Below are 22442 nucleotides of genomic sequence, written 5' to 3' on the forward strand. Positions count from 1 at the left end.
ACCTCTAACAGATGACAAATAGAATACACACTGCTTGGCAATCTAGGACAAAAAAAAGGAGGATTTCAACTGCAAGTTTAACAAGTTGAGAATTTTTTTACATTGAGGTGTTGTAATCACTTTAAGTCAGCATAAATCAGCACTGAAGTGTCTGCTTAACCACTTGAGCCACTGACACCTTCCTCCTTGACCTGACATTTCAGTGTTAACAGGGATCAGGAAACCAATCTGAATAAAAAAAAAGTCTGTTACAATATGTTAAGTTTTATCCCAGATTCATTCTCTGATCCCATTTGCTATGAGGATGCATATAGTCTTGAGGCAGTATGAAAAAGAGCATAGCACAGTGATAAAATTAACCTGTCAAAGAAAAGCATAATATTGCTGCTTTCAGCAGCACACTAGCTCGGTCTGATCATGAAACTATGGTATTGATGGGTGCTAGAAGAGAAAACAAAATATAAAGCTTTTTTTAACTTTGTAAGTACTTTGAGCTTTAAAAGCATCAACATTAAATATTAATTTAGTATTGACTTAGCATTTTTGAAAACATTCCGTGAGCATGTATCTGAAAATAAGAGATGATGAAATAAAGTCAGCTTCACTCCATTGCTTTGTTGCATGAAAACAACTTTGATTGTTCTCTTTTGCTTTCCCACATACATGTTGCTCACCTTTGAGTACCCTTTTCCTGTGTTTGAAAGTGCTCTTAAAAGCATGTGTCAAGGTACACACAGAACATGTCTGTTTCGTAATGAACAAAATATACCTACCTGGCTCAATAGCAGCAGATATGAAAGATTGGGCTTCCCTTACTCTCTTCATCACTTCTTCCAGTTCCTTGGCAGCAGCTTGTGGTGTCATTTCAGGAGGCTTCACTATTGCATTATTGGAGTGATTTATTCTAAATTAAGACCAAAAAAAATTAACTTCCAAAACTCTTGAAAAGGAATAATGAAAAAAAAATGAAAGCACCTCAACTTCCATGTATGACTAAAAACTCCAAAGTTCAGCAAAACTACAAATTTTTCCTCTAACACTCATATTTTCTAAGTATATGAAATATCTGGTTTTTATTGTTTTCAAATCTTATAACTTTTAAATAATTGTGGCACAATATTTCTTTGTTAAATTTTTTCTAGTACAAGTCTATAAATCTATTTCAGATCAAATTTCTACATTAATACCTACTAATTACATACACATCATATATAAAGCTTAATTAGTACAAAGGACTTTGCAGATTTTCTCACTGTTATGGCTTTCACCAATTCAAGATTGGATGTAGAAATATCTTATTTAATGCCAACCATATTCTTCTTGGAAAAAAAGTTATGTCCAGCCTTGAAATTTGAGTTCATAAAAGCATTCCAGTTTACTAACAATAGGTTTTTACATTGAGAATATATCAATACTATAAAGAATATAATAATAATATAAAATATTAATCACAGCAGTTTCCTGCACATGAGCCATAAATATATAAGGATACTAAGACATCTCTCATTCAATATTCATATAGCTAATTAGCTTCTTACTTCAGTGGCCTGTCTCCAAACATAACTCCATTAAAGGCAAGAGCTCGAGGTACAGAATTTTGGTCTGCAAATTCCACAAAAGCAAATCGTGTTGGTTGTGTCTCATCACCTGCCATTCGCACAAATTTGACTTCTCCAACTTGCTTAAAAAATTCAAGCAGCTGATCTGCTGTTGTAGTCTAGAAAGAGTCAAAGAGCTCAGCTGAAGTAAAAGATATAATGAAAACCACATATTCAACATATCAGATAATCTAACAGCTACAGATTTTGGAAAGACATCTCATCATCATTACACAGGTGACATGAATTTGGTGATGTTACACTTTAGAGAAAGATATTTTTTCTTTCATTAATCTAAAAAATATATTACAATTTAAAATAGTGCAACCATGAGCCCTGAAGTCCTACATCTAGGTTAAAAAAGCACTTGTACAAGATTTTGTAGTTTTCAGACAACTTATTTGAAATAACTGATGATACAACTATGTCCAAGATACTGATTGTGAATTTTGATCAACTAAAAAAAATCCAAGCAGTATTACACAACTTCACTTTTATCTGCTTTTCTACTAGTTCCAAGCTTGTTTTATTTTATTGCGATCAATAGTAGTTTTATACTTTAGTAGCTACTTTGGCAGTCAAAAAACAAAAAAACCAAATACTTATATTTCCATCAGTCAAAATCAAATTGGTTTTCAATCAATTCAATCAATTGTTGAAAAAGAAATTTCTGACAGACCCAACTTTCCTGTCAGAGCAACTCAAATATATTTATGCTAATTTTTCAACTTCTACTGGGACAAATAATTTCTTCTTACTGTACTTAAGCAACTGCAGAGTGTTGTGGGGGACAGCTACCATGCTCTCACAAGTTCTGAGGCATTGTTCAGGTAATATAATCAAGCTGGACATTTGATCAACACCCACAATCATAAATGTTTCTTGAATTCAGTTAGAGTGTGATTTTTCTGTTTTCCTGATAGAATGAATTCCAACAGTTTGGTCTAATCTGATTGGCAAAAGAGCATTCAAGAATTTGAAATATCTCTAGTAAATGTCTATTGGCATCAACTAATGAAAACTCTTAAAATGTAAGATTGTAATTCACAAATTAACAATTCTGTATCTTCCATTATTATTACCAACAAAACCAAAAAAAGCTACCTGTGAATTCAAGTTTCCAATGTAGACTGTTCTTCTAATTTCATCAATCTTGGATGGATCCACATTCCCCATAATTGGTGGCTGTGGTATTTCTCCCAGTGTTGTAATGTTAGGGTCCAATGCTGCTGCTGGTATAGCCCCCAAAGTGCCAAGTGAAACACCAAGCTGGAAAACATAAAAATAGGATATGCTTTGCAACCAAGCACAGGAAGGAGACACTTCACCTTTGAATACTTGCCTTCCTTGTGCATTTCAGTAAAAATAAACCTAATTAATATAGGTAAGACTTTAAACTGTAAGGTCCCAGAATTGGGAATTGAAATTTCTCCTGTTATAAAAAAAAAAAAAAAAGTCACTTTAAAATGATTAATAAAATGGTCTTCTGTGATCCTGGTTTGAATTTTTTCTCCATCCAAAAATCAACTTCCTTTCCAGCAAACAAAGTTTCTAACCACCAGTAGTTTTTTTTTATGTAACAAAACTACTCTCTTTATTTGAAATCATCCTTTTATTATTAAACAGAGGGTTATTGTACTGGGTGTGGCTGAGCTAGAGCTCATGTTCCTATAGCAGCCCTCAGAGTGTTGTGCTTTGCATTGGTAGCTAGAAAGGTGTTGATAACACACCAGTGTTTTGGCTACTGCTGAGCAGCACTTGCACAGCATCAATACTGTCTCTCAACATTCCCCCCATTAAGGGGTTGGGAATGGGCAAGATCTTGTGAGAGGACACAACCAGGCTAGCTGACCCAAATTAACCAAAGGGATAGTCTATACCATATGATGTCAGGTCAGATATAAAGCTAAGAAAAGGAGGAGGAAGGAGGTGCATTCATTATTTACAATGTTTGCCTTCCAGAGCAACCACTACACATGCTGGAGCCCTGCTTTCTGGGAAGCAGCTGAACATTGCTCACTGATGGGAAGTAGAGAATAAATTTTTTTTTTCTTTGCTTGTTCACATGCAAACTTTCACTTTTGCTTTAGTAAACTGCCTTATCTCAACCTACGAGTTCTTATTTTTTCTCCCCTGTCCAGCTGGGAAGGGGAGTGGTAGAGCAGCTTGGTGGGCACCTGGTGCCCAGCCAAGGTCAAACCATTAAAGTTATACAGCTTGACTTCCTCTTTGATATTCTAAAATTCACAGATAATTTATCAAACATGTATATTTAAAACAAACTGAATTTACCTTAGATGGTGTCATGGTTTTGCAAAACCACTACAGATGGTTAGTTTAGAAACAAATGTCTCTAAACACCACTATTACACCAGTCCTGTTTAACATACAAATCTTCATCAATGCTCTGGATGAGGGGATCAAGTGCATCCTTAGCAAATTTGACGACACCAAGATGGGTGGGAGTGTTGATCTGCTGGAGGGTAGGAATGTACAACAGAGGGATATGGATAGGCTGGATTGATGGGCCAAGGCCAACTGTATGAGATTCATCAAGGTGAAGTGCTGAGTACCGAACTTGGGTCACAACAACCCCATGAAACACTACTGCCTTGAGGAAGGGTGGCTGGAAAGCTGCCTAGCAAAAAAGGACCTGGGGATGTTGGTCAACAGCTGGCTGAACATGAGCCAGACCATGCCCAGGTGGCCAAGAAAGCCAATGGCATCCTGGCTTGTATCAGCAATAGTGTGACCAGCAGGACTAGGAAGTGATTCTTCCCCTGTACTCGGCACTGGTGAGGCCACACCTCTAATACTGTGTTCAGGTTCGGGACCCTCATGACAAGATGCTGGAGTACATCCAAAGAAGAGCAACAGACCTGGTGAAGGGGCTGGAACACAAGTCTTTATGAGGAGCAGCTGAGGGAACTGGGTTTATTTAGCCTGGAGAAAAGGAGGCTCAGGGGAGCCCTTATCACTCTCTACAACTACCTGAAGGGAGGTTGTAGTGAAGTGGGTGTCAGTCACTTCTCTCAAGTAACAAGTGAGAGGATGACAGGAAATGGCCTCAAGTTGTACCAGGGGAGGTTTAGATTGGATATTACAAAACATTTCTTCAACAAATGCTTGTCAAGCAATGGAACAGGCTGCCCAGGGAAGCAGTTGAGTCACCATCTGTGGAGCTATTTAAAAGATGTGTAACCATGGCACTTGGGAACATGGTTTAGTGGTGGACTTGGCAGTGTTAGGATTACAGTTGAACTTGATGATCTTAGAGGTCTTTTCTAACCTAAATTATTCCACGATTATTTAGGGATCATTACCAACAATTATGCAGTGGAAACCTGAGTAAGCACAGTTTTTAAATGAAATACCTAAACTATTACTTCACATATTTTAAGACAAAAAAGCGCCAGCATTCTTGTGAACTAAAAATTATTTTCAAAGTCATCCAATGTCTCTCATACAATGACAGTTATGAACCATAAACAGAAGTATCCTAAACCTCTAACTGGTGACATTGGACACACTGTTTCATTATACAAGTTGCACACTTGAAAACAGCTCTTGGACCACAACCTTTAAAATGGATAGTGACTTCTGAGGGAGGGAGGGAGGGAGGGAGGGAGGGAGGGAGGGAGGGAGGGAGGGAGGGAGGGAGGGAGGAAGGAAGGAAGGAAGGAAGGAAGGAAGGAAGGAAGGAAGGAAGGAAGGAAGGAAGGAAGGAAGGAAGGAAGGAAGGAAGGAAGGAAGGAAGGAAGGAAGGAAGGAAGGAAGGAAGGAAGGAAGGAAGGAAGGAAGGAAGGAAGGAAGGAAGGAAGGAAGGAAGGAAGGAAGGAAGGAAGGAAGGAAGGAAGGAAGGAAGGAAGGAAGGAAGGAAGGAAGGAAGGAAGGAAGGAAGGAAGGAAGGAAGGAAGGAAGGAAGGAAGGAAGGAAGGAAGGAAGGAAGGAAGGAAGGAAGGAAGGAAGGAAGGAAGGAAGGAAGGAAGGAAGGAAGGAAGGAAGGAAGGAAGGAAGGAAGGAAGGAAGGAAGGAAGGAAGGAAGGAAGGAAGGAAGGAAGGAAGGAAGGAGAAAAGCAGATGGCACACTCCAGTGGCTGAAGTTCGGTCAATGTCTAGAACTTGTGGAGGGACTTTGCTGCCTTCTTGGCAGAAGACGACAAGCAGTCGGCTGGGGTAACTCAGACTCCATGCCTTCCCATTTCAACTGGCTCCTGCTGGTGTGTGTGGCATCCCATGAACTCTCTCCCCTCGGCCAACCCCCAAGCCCTCAGCCCTGGAAACATTAACTACTTACCATAGAATTAGCCCTCCCAAAGGGAAAAACAGACTCCCCCATGGACTTGGTGTCACAACTTCCTCTAGTTTCTCCTTCCCCTCTCACTGGCTTGGCATCCCTGGTGGCCACCCCCCTTCCCCTGGAGGCCATGCCCCTCTGCCCACCCCTTAGCTCTGCCCCCCCACCGCTTCTCCTTTATAAGCTGCCTGCTCCACATGGTTCATCCTCTTTCCCCGGGTTTGTCCTTCAGCAACGGTGTTCCTCTGCTGGAATAAAACCTTGCAAAAGAGCCTTTCTTGCCTCTATCACTGAACCAGTTGTGGTGAGTGTTGAGTGGAGGTTTGACCAAGTTGTCTGAATGTTAACTCAGCTTGCTTTTCAACAGGAGAGGCTTGCTGGGGACAAGGGATAGGCAGCAGCACCTACCACTTTAACACCCACATTTTTAGGTGTGCTTGGGCGACCACATGGAGCAGGGCTGTTATGTTCTCGGTGTGATGCTGCAGCTGTAGTCAGGCACTCACAGAATTTACCTTGAAGCAGTCCAGGACTGCAAAACACAGTCTTTCATTTAAAAAAACACCCGAAGCACCCCTCACAAAGAAAAAAATACCAAAATAAACCCAAAGGGGAGCCTCCACCCATGCTACCTCAGCTCTATGGCAAAAGCTGAGGCAAGAGAGGCAAGAGACAAGAGAGAGCTCTGCCCGAGTGCTCTGACTTCTAAAATTCCTGGAGCATCCCCTAGCCCCTGCCCTACCATTCCATTTTTCATCTGCCAGGTCTTAAAGAGACAGTAACAATTTTGGGCACAGATAGATGTGTAATACAATAACATTTTGGGTTACCCAGGACATTATCCAGCCCTTATTCCATATCATCTACTCCTGCCCAAATGAATACCTTTCACCTGTACACATATATACATATAAATATTTACAAATACAATTATTATTTCAGTAGCCACTGACTATCCTTCAGGATATGGATTGAATTAATTTGGTCCATGACTGATATAACCAAAGCAGTCCATTCTCATTGTCCATGGTAGTTACAACATGCAGTGACAATGACATTCAGCAACTGGTGTTACATATGCAATTCAACATTACAGACTGTTCTCACCCAAAGTCAAATCCCCCTGAGGTATACAACATGTTTCCCCATCCCTCTGCATTGCCCACCAAGTGTAACCAGGTCCTTTAGCAAAAATAATCTCATGGATGGGTTTGCCTTTCCTCAAGGCAGGATTAATCCAAACTGTCTTTCCTTGCATACCTCTCATATGCACCATGGGGTCTTTATCTGCTGTATACAGGGATCCTGATTGTGCAGGGCCGGCTCAGTTAGTGGAACATCTGGTGTTGACTAGCCACATAGCCTTTGCTAAGTGCAGATTGACTGCTTGAGGGTCCAACAACCCAGTGCCTTCAGTGTTGTTATCAGTCCATTATACCAGTTGACGTTCCCAGTGGCTGGTGCATGACAGTGTATATAATATACCCACTCAATATTGTGTTGTCTAGCCCAGATGTTTATAAGGCTATTTGTGAAATGAGTCACATTGTCTTCCTCAATTCTTTCAGGGGTGCCATGTCACCACAGGACTTGCTTTTCAAAGCCCACAAAAATGTTCTGGCCAGTGACGTGAGACATGGGGTTGTCTCCAGCCATCCAGTGGTTGCTTCTACCATTGTAAGCATGTAACACTTGCCTTGGCGGGTTTGCAGCAGTGTGATGTAATTGATCTGCCAGGCCTCCCCATACTTATAATTTAGACCACTTCCCCCAATACCACAGGGCCTTTACCGGCTTGGCCTGCTTGATCGCAGCACATGTTTCACAGTCATGGATAACCTGGGATACAGTGTCTAAGTCCACCCCTCAGTTACGAGCCCACCTGTACGTTGCATCTCTTCTCTGATGACATTAGGCATCATGGACCCACCGAACTAGAAATAACTCACCCTTATGTTGCCAGTCCAGATCTACCTGTTACACCTTGATTTTGGCAGCCTGATCCACCTGTTCATTGTTGCGGTGCTCCTCATGAGCCTGACTCTTAGGTACGTGTGCATCCACATGACAGACTTTCATGGTCACCTGGGTAGCAATGTCTTGCCACACTTTGGCAGACAAAGGGGTTTCCCTCTGTGCTGCCAGTTGGCCTTTTTCCATCTTTCCAGCCACCCCCATAAAGTATTTGCTACCATCCACAAGTCAATGCGGAGGTAGAGTGTTGGACACTTCTCTCATTCAGCAATGTCCAAAGCCAACTTGACAGCTTTCTGCTCTGCAATGTGACTCCATCCACTTCAGTAGCTTCCACGACTCACCGTGTAGGGCTCCATACAGTTGCTTTCCATTTCCTACTGGTCCCTATGGCAAGATATGGCAAGATCCATCAGTGAAAAGAGAGTATCACCTCTCACTCTCCAGTAGCTGGTTATATGGTGGGGCCTCCTGTGCACATGTCACCTGCTCTTCTTCCTCTTCAGATGATAATCCAAAATTCTCACATGTAGGACAGTTTGTGATGACTTCCAAGATCCCAGAGCGATTCAGATTTCCTATACAAGTTTGCTGTGGGATAAGAGCAATCCACTTACTCCACGTCATATAAGTGGCATGATGTTTTGCAGGGACTTTCCCTTTAAACATCCTAGCACTGGTAGCTGGGGTGCCAGAAGAAGCTGTGCTTTGGTGCCAATCACTTCTGAGTCAGCTTGAACTCCTGGGCTCAGATCCTTTGAATTCCCGACTCCAGAACCTGAGAGATCATACTCAAGTCTCTCCAGGTACATTCTGCCAGAGGCTTCAGGAAGGACCATTCTCCCTGACTGCGGTTTAGAGCTCATTTTTCACATCCTGTCCTGTCCTGATTGGCCCAGAGACCACTGCATGAGGAATCTCCTATTCAATTTGTTCAAAGGCTTACTTTTGTTCCGGGTCCCACTTGAAATAATTTTTCTTTCATGTCACAAGGTAGAGAGGGCTTAAAATCTTGTTGAACTCTGGGATATGCATCCTCCAAAAACCCACGATGCCTATGAAAGCCTGTGTTTGCTTCTTGCTGGTCAGTGGAGACATAGCAGCTATCTTATTGATCACCTCTGTTGGAATCTGTGTGCACCTGTCTTCCCATTTTATCCCCAGGAACTTAATTTCCTGGGCAGGTCCCTTGATCTTACTGTGCTTTATGGCACAACTGGACTTCAGGAAGATTTGGATTATTTTCTCCCCTTTCTCAAAAAATTCCTCTGCTGCGTTGCCCCAATGATCAGGAGTCTTACCACAGAAGGGTCCTCTGAGAGACTAGACAAGGTGTTCAATTGTCTAATGTCTTCTGTCTCTACAGCAATCCCAAAAGCCCACCTGAGGGCCAGCTGAACAGCTTTGAGTCCGGCAAGTTGGCTCAATCCACCTTCTCCTTCAGTAACTTCTGCAACCTGTCATGTGGGGCTCCATACGGCTGCTTTCCACCTTTGTTTCATCCCTACAACATGGCAGGAACCGTCAGTGAAAAGAGCGTAGCGTGTTTCTTCTGCTGGCAGTTGGTTGTATGGTCGAGCTTCCTCAGCATGTGTCACTTGTTCTTTCTCCTCTTCATCAGAGAGAACAAAGTTTTCACCTTCAGGCCAATTTGTAATTATTTTCAAGATCCCAGGGCACTTCAGTTTTCCAGTACAGGTGCACTGTGTGATAAGAGCAATCCACTTGCTCCATGTGGCATCAGTGGCGTGGTGGGTAGAGGGAACCTTTGCTTTGAACATCCACCCCAGCACCAGTAGTTGGGGTGCCAGGAGGAGTTGTGCTTCTACGCCAATCACCTCTGAGGCAGCTTGGACTCCTTCATAGGTGGCCAAGATTTCCTTCTCTGTTGGAATGTAGTTGGCTTCAGACCCTCTCTAACATCGGCTCCAGAATCCCAGTGGTCAACCCCAAGTCTCCCCAGGCACCTTCTGCCAAAGGCTCCAAGACAAACCATGGTTCCCAGCTGTGGAGTAGAGCACGTTCTTCACTTCTGGTCCTGCTCTGACCTGGCCAAGGGCTACCACATGAGCGATTTCTTGCTTGATCCGGGCGAAGGCTTGTTGCCGTTCAGGGCCACAGTGGATATTGCTCTTTTTGCAGGTGCCTAGGTAGACAGGGCTCACAATCTGGCTGTACTCAGGAATATGCATTCTCCAAAAGTCTATGGCATCTAAAAAACTTGTGTTTCCTTCTTGTTGGGCAGTGGAGACATCGCTGTGATCTAATTGATGACATTGGTGGGAATCTGATGCCATCCATCTTGCCACTTTACTCCCAGGAACTGGATCTCTCGAGCAGGTCCTTTGACTTTGATCTTCTTGATGGCGAAACTAGCTTTCAGGAGAATCCGGATGATTTTCTCTCCTTTCTCAAGCACCTCTGCTGCCATGTTCCCCCACACAATGATGTCATTGATGTACTGCAGATGTTCTGGAGCCTTACCCTTTTTTAGTGCAGTCTGGATCAGTCCATGGCAGATTGTGGGACTGTGCTTCCACTCCTAGGACAGTTGGTTCCAGGTGTATTGCATGCCCCTCCAGGTGAAGGCAAACTGAGGCCTGCACTCTGCTGCCAGAGGAATGGAGAAAAACATATTGGCAATGTCAGTAGTGGCGTACCACTTCAATGCCTTGGACTCCAGCTCGTACTGGATCTCTAACATGTTTGGCACAGCAGCACTCCATGGTGGAGTCACTTCATTCAAGGCACGATAGTCCACAGTAAATCTCCATTCTCCTTCAGATTTGTATACAGGCCAAATGGGACTGTTGAAGGGTGAGTAGGCCTTGCTGACTACCCCTTGGCTCCCCAGCTCACAGATCATCTTGTGGATGGGAATCACAGTATCTTGAGTTGTGCGGTACTGCTGGCAGTACACTGTCGAGGTGGCAATTGGTACTCGTTGCTCTTCCCCCTTCAGAAGGCTTACTGCAGATAGGTTCTCTGATAGTCCAGGCAAGGTGTTCAATGGCTTAACGCCCTCTATCTCCACAGTAGCTATCCCAAACGCCCACCTGAGTCCCTCTGGGTCTTTGAAATACCCACTTTGGAGGAAGTCTATGCCCAAAATGCACGGGGCCTCTGGGCCAGTCACAACGGAATGTTTCTTCCACTCATTTCCAGTCAGGCTCACCTCAGCTTCCACCAAGGTCAAAGTATCCTATTGCAAAAACATCCTATTGCAGCATTTTAATATTATGAAGAACTCTTTCAATTTAACTATGATCTTTTAATAATTTATTAGGAGGTGGATAGCATTGCTAGTGGATCAAATTAATGGGTATAGCGAAAGGACAACAACTAAAATGAACGCAACCAAACCCAGTATTTACCCACTATTTTGCTATCTGAGAATCTGCAAGAAACACCCAGGAAAGGTAGTGCATGGACATCTTGTGATCTACCCTCTTGGCACCACAGCTAAATCCTCATTGATTTAGCATATGAGAAGACAACATCCACAGATCAGATAGTTCTTGTTCTCTGAACACAGAGAGGCTACTGAGTATAATAGAAAACCAGAAATCAAATAGAGACTGAATTTTACTTACTGTACTTAAAGGGGTTGGTGTAGGTATAGGAAGCAACCCTGCACCGGGCATCAGACTTGTCATAGTAGGAGCAGGTGCCAATAGAGAAAGGGCTTTGGCTTCATCTGGGATTTTACCTGAAGAAGCAAAGGAAAGAGTTGGAACACTACACAGATGTTACTCTTTCTATGATTTTACAATTACCCTTGCATTTAAAAAAGTAATAAGTAAGAATGAATCTATTAACCAGATCCTTACAAAGAAAGAGATATGAACTTAAGTATTTCCTTTTACCCTGCGTCTACTAGGAAAAACAAAAGTGAGCAGAACTTCAAAGACTAGCAATGTCATTAATGGATTATTATTTTAAAAACTGAATAATGTACACAATTATTTAACACTTGGAGCTATGGGTCACCTGTACTGGAAACTTAATGTTCATGAACCAAACGGTATCAAGCATGGATGCTTTTCCGGGGCGGTGTTTTCACGGTGATCGAAAGCTGTTTTACACATGACAACCGTTCGTGTTGGCTGCATCACTAATAGCACACAGAACATCAGATACAGAAAAGAAGAACATTTTTTTAAAGTTTAATCCCCAGAAATGGCAAATAACCAAATCAGTAAAAAAAAAGAAAGAAACAAAGTATGTGTTAAATGAAATTCACCCTCTGGTATTAACCTACTTTTGATGCAAAAATAAATAAAAATAAAAAAAGCTCTACTGTGACTCCACACAAGACATACTACAAATGAAGTTGGGAATAGAGGGAGGGCTGAAAAATTCATATTTGTACTGTCTTACATTCTAGGTCACCTCAGTTTAAATTCAAGAAATTAACTAAAATTTCAAGAAATTAACTTTAAATTTACTGAAATTAAAGAGAATCATAACTTATCAGCTAAGCAAGCTATATTTTCCTATATTTCCTACTATTTCAACCATATTATATTTTCCCTGTCATGCAAAGTTTAAGCAATATCTAATCTGAACTAAACACAGGTTTCATTCAAAGTTAGTTACAATTAGACTGCTAAATAAATAATAAAAATCTTAAAAAATCAAAAGATGCAATAGTTAATTACAAATGAAATTAAACGTATGTTTTAAATATGAAATGCAAAGGCATTTAAACTGGTACAAATATTAAACACTGAACTGAAAAAATAAAGAAAACAAGTGGTAATTACATTAGTTATCTATGATTTATTCAAAATTACTGGAGTAACTGTATATATGCTACCCATCTGAGCCCTTTGATATTACCCCATGCACTTTAATAATATAAATGCTTTTATTTAAACATTGTTTTAAAAGTCAAGGTATATACAAATACTGTGCCAGTGACTTTTACTGGTTTGGTTAAAACTTTGTGTTTTAACTATAAAGCCCTTAACTTCAGAATTTTAAAATTATTATAAATATTGTTCTCAAAACCCAAATTTTCAAAACACTGTGTAATTTTAGCTATATTTGTGAAAATAAACCCCACAGGAATCATACTACTTAAAAAAAAATAAAAAGACAAAAGTTGCAAACCTGTTCTACAGATCTGCAGCAAGGACTCGGTTAGAGTTGGAGATACAAAGGACAAAACAAATATAAATGAAAATTAATTTATATATAGCATGAGTGGATTAGAAAAAACAGTACTCTTCTTTTTTCTCACACCTTCTATTTAGACTTATTTTATTTAAGTTTTGAGGCACCTTGCTCCTTAACATGTAACAAACCACTTTATTTTGCTATCCAAAGGAGAAAAATAGGAAAATTATTAACAATTAAGAATAAACTGTGCTATTATATTTTCCAGGGCTTTTATAAAAACATGCATAAATCCGAGTCATCATCACAATGCTGAGCACTCTTAACAGGTCTCATTTTGAAGTCAGGCATGCAATGAGAGGCGTACTTGATTTGCCAGACTGCCCATGAGAATCAGGTACTTTGCCTCACATCCTGCCTACTATGTAGCTAACTAACAGGTTTCCAAATATACAGTTCCAACAACTGTGTGTGCAAATTAGGCATACAATTATATACCAGTTCTTCTGAAAAACAAAATACTTAAGCGTTTTCAAATAATTGCTGAGCCAGCATCTTGCAATTAACTGGATAGTCATAGAGGTTTCTACAGGATCAACAGACATGGCTCAATTTAATGGCTTCTAAAGTGGTACATCTGTATTGTAATTTAGATCCTCGGTCAATAATATACATAAGCATATGCCTAATTTAAGTATGCACTTACATACAGCCAATTCAATACACACTTAACCAGATAAACTTAAGAGATGCTTAAGACATTTAGCCCTTTTAGATAGGAAATGAGTTATGCATATGCATATAACTAAACTGACAGGGAGTCAAGTTCAGAAATGTACTTAAATACAATTCTAAACTTTAAGCATATGGTTCACCTTACTGAAATAATTGCAGTTATTCATTATTCATTTCCTCAAACATTGCTTAAGGAATAAATTGAACAATTTCAGTTAAATAAACTATTATAGTTTTAAAAAATGAATTACATACATATATAAACTATAAAGCTAGCAGCATTATTTCCAGAATACTTTGGTCCTTAAACAACATAATGTTTAACATTAAATACAAAATTTAGTTGATCAGGTCCATGCCACAAAGATCTGTTCATTTATTTTATTCAAAAATGAAGAAAGGCCTACCTCTACAGACAGAACCCTGAAAATTTGTTTGTATTTTCAGATACTGTCTTTCGAAAAGATACCCCTTTCTAGGTTTTAAGTTTTTAAGATCAGGTTAAACTTTTAAACAATTCTATAGAAAATAAACTGTTGAGGGAAAAAAACCCCAAAACCAAAAGCCTGAAATATCTTGCAAATTTATTTCCTTGGTTTTTAGACAGTTTTGAAAAACAAATTAATATGTAAGGCCAAATAACCTCAGAAGTTACAGCCTCCATTAATTTATTTTAAAAAGGGATACAAGCCCACAAAAATACAACAAAATATGTCAGTAATGACATAAATTAGGACACTTTAATAATAACTGTTTTGGTTTTTAAACTCATGGTATTTAAAAGCCGAATGGAAATGAGGCAAATATATTTATTTTCTAATAAGGGAAACAAGCAAAATAAATTTGCCACATCTATACTGCATCCTTAGAAATATTTATTTGAATGCATGAGTGTTTAGTAAATTAGATTCTATGATAATTTATTTATTTATTTATTCTTCACTTTGCAAATGAATCTGAAAGCAAATGTAGATTAGCTCTGTATTACCTAGAGATAACTTATGCTTCTTCAGAAATGTAGTTTTCCTAAGTGCTTAAGAGCCCTAGTCAACATAGTCTGTACCAGAATCCATTTTGTTAAATGATAAACAGAAATATCTGTGTTAAGCAGGTACTAATCACAGTATTTTTATCACTGTCCATGTGCTCAGAAATTAATTTCTTACTCTTTATACTGAAACTACATGGTTAATCCTCCCATCACCCCAAAACAGCTTCAAAAATAACTAAGTACATTTCTTTTTTAAATACTTTCTTTTTACATTTACTTGAAAATTTTAAAGGAATTGTTATTTTTCTACTATTTTAAATCAATGGAAAATGCACACTTACAAATAAAATAATTTCTGTGTGATTCAGTTCATGATTCTTATTGGATTTAGCAGCAGAGATTTAAAAGATTACAACTACTTGTAATTACCTCAACTGGCACAGCTAAATCCAACAGAGATCAGGAAGCTCTTCCCAGCTACAGTTCTCAGCTTGGTGCATTATGAGAATCAAGCCAATTGGTCCCAATGCAGCTGGCTGGGAAGAGTAATGCTTGAGGACTAGACACATTACCTGGTCCAGCACTTCTGTTTTAGGGCTTCTGTTTCACAAGAACAAACATCATTTAGGAATAAGAACTTTCTCAATCACTCTAGCATGAACTGCCAGGGTTTCTGAGATTGTGAGATGATAATTTGTTTTTAACCTCTTATTGAAATAATGACCACCAGAGCAAGTAAAAGCGCAATACACACATACACGCACACAAAACTTTTCAATCTTCCCATGAATAACAGTGTTGAAAGACAATGTGCCTTACAACACATTCCAACAAAAATATCAGGCTGCATTTGTACTTATGAGTGGTAAACAGTTTTTTTCTCAAAATTACAAAAAAAAAGGATGAAATCTTACTGCCACTGACCTCACTGGAGCAAGGTTTCATCAGAAGCAAACAAATATTTCATGACATTCAATACTCATGAAATCTCAATATCAGAAATAATTATTTTAAACTCTTCTTATTAGATATAAATAGAAAGCCTTCTTTTAAACAGATCATGCAGCCTAAAAGTACTCTGCTGAGAAAAGGAAAAATAGCAGAGAAAAATAATGATTTTACTTTGTAAAGTGAATTTCTCCAGAAAGTTTTAACTTTTCTTTCAAGATAAGCTCACAAAGCATAACATATGAAAGAATGCATCTTAAAACTGATATAGTTTTCACTATTCCAGTCTGACACAATGTGTTCATCTTTTGAATTTAGATGCTTAAATGTATTCCAAACAAAACTTATCCATAACTCACAGCATAAAACTTAAACATATCCTAAATTCTCTGTATACCATCCACAAGTAGCTTCAGGTCGACTTCAAAATGAAACACTATGAATCCTTTACAAAGCATAATTTTTTTCACAGCTGAATTACCAGTTCACAAGTACAAGGGTAAGGGATTTAACAGAACAAAACGGAAAAAAAAATTAAAAAGTGAAAATAAAATAAACAAAAGAAGGATAGCAAAATAAAATGAAAACAGAGACAGGGCGTCCATCTTCAGCAGGCCAGACTTCAATCTCATTTCCCCCATGAAGATTTCACTTGGCGGCAGGTTTAGTGGCATGGCAAACAATGCCTAACTCAGGCAAGTGTAACAGGTCTGCCTTGGCCAGTCTAGTCATCTAATAATGCACAAATATCACACAGAGAAAACATACAAAACCAAATTAATATTCAAAATCCATCTACTAGACAATATGGACATAAAATTTAGAATTATTAGGGTGGTATCTTCGTTTATCTTTCAACTTGTGTGTTCTCAAACTATAATGTTTAAAGAAAAACCTAATGATACACACAAAAGAAAGTTATATTTTGACAACTTGATAATTTTAATTAATTTACAATTATATTTTTGTTAAACTGCTTATTAAATGTCACAAAATGAACACTGTTTTCATTGTGTACTGATTCCTTCCTCATACTCTTAATTTACCACTGTTACCACATTACAAATTTCAGATTTTATTCTATTTTCTAAAACCAAGCTTTCAGAGTTTCATTTTACCCCTTCTATATGTTTAATTCAGCACATGAAACATTTTATTGCTGGCACTGTTGGCTACTTATTTAACCTTTTAGTAGAATATAGCCAGTTATTTTTAAAGCCCATTGTACACTCCACTGATTCCGTTAACAATTATACATAGTGAATAAAAAATGTTGCACTATGGTCTCAGAAAGTTAAACCTATATGAATTCATATCTTTGCAAATTAAAATTATTCTGTTAGAAAGTTACATGAAAACAGCATTCTGACTTGAAAATATAAATTGACCTCACAACCCAATCACTTGTTCACCGAATTATATATAAATCTCTGTGGGGTCCAGAATGGTCTGGAACAGTGACAGTTTTTCTGTAACACATTTTCTGAGAAACACCTAATAAGTCAGCTACAAACAGGGTTGGAACAAGATTTCTCAGAACTCTGATTTTATTCTCCTTCCCCTCATTGTCTGCCATCAAGAGACACAGGAAAACGTAGCTCTACCTGCCTGTTGTCATATCACATCATGCAGTGATCTCAAGAAAAATACCAGGAAGTGTTGTTCATTCATTAGGTAGCAATCTTTCCTCTCTGGCAGTACTGAACCAGTGTTAAGATTCTGAAGAATTTGCAGTCAATTACTTAAGGGCAATTTGTCAATAAGGATGCTGTTCTGATACATTTTGCCTACCCAAAGCCTTTACAAAGCCTCAAGTGGATACAGCAATATCCTCTTTGTGGTTTAAGAACAAGTTCCAAAAATAAAACCCAAAAGCCCCCCAAACAAACCATAAAAGCAACTAAAAATCTAGGCTTCACAAAGACTTATCAATATGCCCATGTTAACAAGGCTACAAGAATAGACAGTATACTGTAGGTCATCTAAGAGTCTATGAAATTTTTAAGACTTGTCAGAGTTTGCTAGGAAAACCCCAGACCATCATTGCAGTAGCACTAATCTCATAATATCTAGATCATGATGTGGCAAACATGCAAAAAAATGGCACTCTGGGACCACTGTTAACAAACTCCAAAAAGTCAACAGTATTTTTTGAACCAAAGCCTGACTATTAAAGTTATAAAAGTCCTGTTAATAGCAGATATTTCTGACCTTGCTGCAGTTTATGGATCAATCTTTCTAAATATTTTTGTTCATGGCAAAACAGCTATCATGTGAAGTTATCTTTACTCCATCAACTGAAATACTCCACTCTAAGGAGGCAATCCAGATTCAAATGGGCAAATGCTCAATTCTCAAAATTATCACAATGAAGTCAATGGGGCTCTGCCTAACTCCAGTGATCTGCCTACAGCAAGTAGAGCCATGCTTCATAGAACTGCATTTAAATCTGGGATAGTATACTAACAATAAGAACTACCTTGTATTCAACACATGTAAAAGCAGGACCTCAAAGCTAGTTAAAGAAACACTTGTAAATTTAACATTCACCAAGCAGTTTATTTTACTAAGAGTTATAAAAATATTTTACACTAAAAGCATTCTGTACAGTTGATTGCATTTTTTAAGATATCTAAAATCAAAGAAGAGTACCAGTATACATAAGAAAGCCTTTTTATTGCATACAAAGTAATATTTTCCACAGGAAGAAGAAAGAAAAATTGAAACATTTTTTTATTAAATTAGAAAGTAAATATTTATATTCAAACAGCAATTATCATCACAAATGCAAAATACATAAGATTAGATTAATCTAAAATAGTCAAATGCACATATAATGTCTCCAAGACAAAATTGGAATTTGGTCTAAAAAACTGAAAAATAATTACTATCTTAAAAAAACCCACAAAACCAAAACACCACACCAAGGGCAAAACATTAAAATCCAAACTGCAGTGTTATCACAGTGCCAGGAAACTGTTTTATCTTTGCAGTGCTCTATTGACTTCAGAGAGAACTTTGTGTGGGAATAAGCTTGCCAATCCAAACGATAATGAAGAGTATTAGTTTACCTTATTTTCCCACAAAATATGTAATAACTGTGGAAAATGGAACTATCCTAATTTAAATAAACTAATTTTTTTTCTAATGCTGGATTTCAATTTAATCTAGATAATTTGATTTCTTCATTTGATTTTCAATTTTGTTTCAAGGCTTTTTTTTTACAGAAATAAAATGAAATAAAAGAGCACTGCCTCTTGAGATAGAAAGCTTAAAACAATTAGCAGACAGGACAAAGATCAACATTACAGAAGAATGTCTAAAATACCAACCTTCTGCGCAGGGCACAACTATCAAAGCTCTGTCAATAAAAACCGTGTTAGTTAGATGCTGGGCCACACCAACACTTGATGCTTCACGAAACTTAATATAACATACTTTGGAAGAAAAAGTAAGAGGTGTGTTGCTGCAAGATAAAAGGGAAAAAAAACAACAATTAGCCATATTAAATAAATGTATGCATATATTTTCAACTATTATTTCTTAATTAAAAAAAAAAAAATTAGATTTCCTGGAAAAGTTACCCAAAAGACAAGTATAGAAATTTACTAATTTGCCTACTTAAAAATTTACTAATTTTTACATTTACAAATTTACTAATTTGCCTTGTCACTTAAAAACTCATAGTATATCCCCACCGTCTTTTTAATGGAAACTTACAGAAGCCAAAAGCCCAAATTAACAAGGCTGATTTTCTTTACAAATCTTTCTAAATAAAATTACATTGCTATTATAAATAGCATATTTACAGGACACTTTTGTCAAGTAAATAATTTATAGTTTATCTTTTATCCTCCAAGTAAAACTTGTTTAAAAACATCAAAGTGTCCAACGGAGGGCCAAGAGGATGGTGAAGGGTCTTGAGGGGAAGCCATACAAAGAGCAGCTGAGGTCACTTGGTCTGTTCAGCCTGAAGAAGGCTGAGAGGGATATCACAGTCTACAACTTCCTTGTCAGGAGGAGCAGACACTGCTCTCTCCTCTGTGGTGGCCAGTGACAGGACCCAAGGGAACATCATGAAGCTGTGTCAGGGGAGGTTTAGGTTAGATATTAGGAAAAGGTTCTTCACCCAGAGGGTGGTTGGGCACTGGAACAGGGTCCCCAGGGAATTGGTCACAGCCCCAAGCCTGATTGAGTTCAAGAAGCATATGAACAATACTCCCAGGTACATGGTGTGATTCTTGGGATGGTGCTGTGCAGAGCTGGGGGTTGGACTTTGATGAACCTTGTGGGTCTCTTCCAACTCAGGGTATTCCATAATTCTAAGATAATAAGCCCAGTCATTTTTAGTGTATCATTGGGATATTATCCCATATTAACTGATATTCTTAGGCCTTCAAAAAAGAAATTTTGTTAAATCATATTAAGATAAAAACACATTCTTGAGAATTCTTACAATTGTTACATCTTAGTTCACTAATGTAACAAATATCCCTTTTATCATCTTAGTTTGGCCTAGTGTGGTACAGGATAATACTGGAGGAGGTAGGAAGAATTCACTATTAGACTAGAATAAAGAAGGAAATGAAAAATACGTATGTTGGGTAACTTGCTTTTCCATTAGAAAGTACACCAACAGATTGAACAGAAAGCACAATATGCAAATGTTGTAATCTTGATCAAAAACAAAGTTTGCTTTAAAAGATGTATTTCCTAGTCAAGATTTATACTCTACACAAGTAGTTTATTTCTTCATATGAAGTAAGTACAGGTAAAACCTTCAAAGATAGAACAGAAAAGGATATTGCTGAAACATCAGCAAGTTCCATTTTTAAAAAAAATCTATCTTCTAGAAAAGTAGTAAATCATGGAAAATACACTGCCTGAACTGTTTAATCTTGACCCTCTCAACTATAACACTTGTCAGCTTTCAGAAATACCAGGAGTTCAAGTTTAGTCCAATCCATCTTGTAGTCCCTCAAATTCCAAGCAGGTACTCCCAGTTTTTGGATGGAATTAATTAAGCTTTAGTATTTAAATAAAAACTCACAAGTTTTAGGCACATTATTTCATCATATTAATTGCATAAACAAACCCAGAACTTAGTCTGAGGCAGGCAGATTGGTATGTTTCTGGTTACCAGAAAGGTAACATCTAGATAAAATATCTAGAGAGCTGGTCAACTTCAGAATGGCAATCGGAAATATTTATGATGGAAAATTCTATGAAAACAGAAACACTGAGGGAGAAAAATAAGCAGAGAGGTGAAGAAACATAAATATGAAAGTCAACCTTATGCAATTTATAAAAACATTGCAAGATTACTACATTTCTTCTGTCCATTTGTCTGTAGTGGACAATGTTTTCCCAGTTTCAAGCTTTCATATTCAGGAAGGAAATAAATGTATAAAAATGGCTTTTGAGCCATGTGTAAAGTCTTGATTCAGGACACTTTCCATCAGAGCTGACAAAGAGCTATGACTATCTCAGTACTCAGCAGAAATGTTTGCATGCAACTTGTAATATTACATATGCTGAAGAGCCAGACTTTGCTCATTGCAAAGATTTTTTTGTTTTTTTTAATGTCCACAGGTTTCTTTGCTTGTTTTGGGTTGGGGGGACAGAGATCTGTGTGGGTAAGTTTGAGGGGGAGAGTCTTTTGGGTTTTTTCTTGTTGTTTGGGGTTTGTTTGCTATTAAATACATATGCCAGTGTTACAACCCAAATGGTTGAAGCCTCCATTGAAGATTCTCTAGTTCAAACTTCTAACATCACTTAAGCTTTTTTTCTTTATTGTTTTCATTGGTAACTCAAAACCATAATTCTGTTCCAGGCAGTTACAGGCTACATAAATAAACCTTATAAATTCCAACAACTACAGAGCCAGTTATGACAAGTGTAATTTCTATATTTCCCTCTCTGTATTTCCTGGATTTCAGTCACAAAAGCTATTTGAGAAGTAGGTTAAAAATATTAACATAAGAATACTACTGCAACAAGGCTCTAAAAAAAACCCCTTGCTACAAAGTGTTTTCTGAAAGTTAAGCTAATAATGAGATTCACTGGAGAAGTGATGAGAAGGAAAAATTCTCTAATAAGGAGACCACCTCTGCTGAAAACACATCGATGCTGCATCTACATTGAGGGAGACGATTAAGATCCAAAAGTTCTGAAATTCTAAAAAGTTTCACAGCAACTGAGTCCTCTTTTTTTGCAAAGCAGGCCTCCTAAACTTCTCCAGTAGGTTTCGTAAGAAGTCTTTCTTAAAGCAGAAAAGTCCTATTCTGTTTTAATCCCTTTTTTTACTTTTTGCCAATCCTTTTCAAGGCTGAATTGAGGTAGTCTCATAGCCTTCTTCCTACGGTTACAAAGCATCGTTGCAAAAAAGCAAGTCCTACATCTCTGATTTAAGGTTACTATAATCCAGTTTCTTTAGAAATGCAATAAAACTCAAAAAGGAAATAAAGATATAAATAGTATTCAGATGTTTCTACCATTTTTCTTTTCCTTTGTAGGGAAACGGCAACATCCATCCCCCAACAGAACAAAAACCAACCAAAAACTTAAGAATGACCTATTCAGAAGTCTACAGTGAAAAATCAAATAAAAGGCTACAAAATATCTATCTAAGGGTCCATATTTTCTCAGGGTGCTGATGGTGGAGAAGACAACAAAAACTAATAACCTGTCAAAATAAGATGTTCTGGAATAATTGTGCAGATCACATTTAAATAAAGCTCTGTGTATTTTATCTCAAAGGACTTATCTATACTGCAGC

General features: G+C 38.0%; 1 protein-coding gene across 7 annotated transcripts in view; it reads right to left on the minus strand.

The window, feature by feature from the left end:
• The window catches only part of LOC135289177 (splicing regulatory glutamine/lysine-rich protein 1-like), an 87075-nt gene that overhangs the window by 58325 nt on the left and 6308 nt on the right, over positions 1–22442 (minus strand). For 6 of the 7 annotated variants that reach the window (XR_010351970.1, XR_010351971.1, XM_064402613.1 and 3 more), the window contains 5 exons: positions 18997–19130; positions 11463–11578; positions 2703–2867; positions 1539–1717; positions 774–904 (listed from right to left, as the gene is read on the minus strand). Coding sequence is in view for 5 of the 7 variants with exons in the window: in XM_064402613.1 (XP_064258683.1) it covers positions 774–904; positions 1539–1717; positions 2703–2867; positions 11463–11578; positions 18997–19130 (725 nt within the window). In the remaining 2 variants the exon portion in view is untranslated. Of the gene's footprint in view, positions 1–773; positions 905–1538; positions 1718–2702; positions 2868–11462; positions 11579–11859; positions 11984–12984; positions 16394–18996; positions 19131–22442 lie in introns of those variants that run through there. The other variant, XM_064402614.1, reaches the window with a different exon arrangement.

The sequence above is a fragment of the Passer domesticus genome, chromosome W (genome assembly GCF_036417665.1).
Source record: "Passer domesticus isolate bPasDom1 chromosome W, bPasDom1.hap1, whole genome shotgun sequence".
Taxonomy (NCBI): Eukaryota; Metazoa; Chordata; class Aves; order Passeriformes; family Passeridae; genus Passer; species Passer domesticus.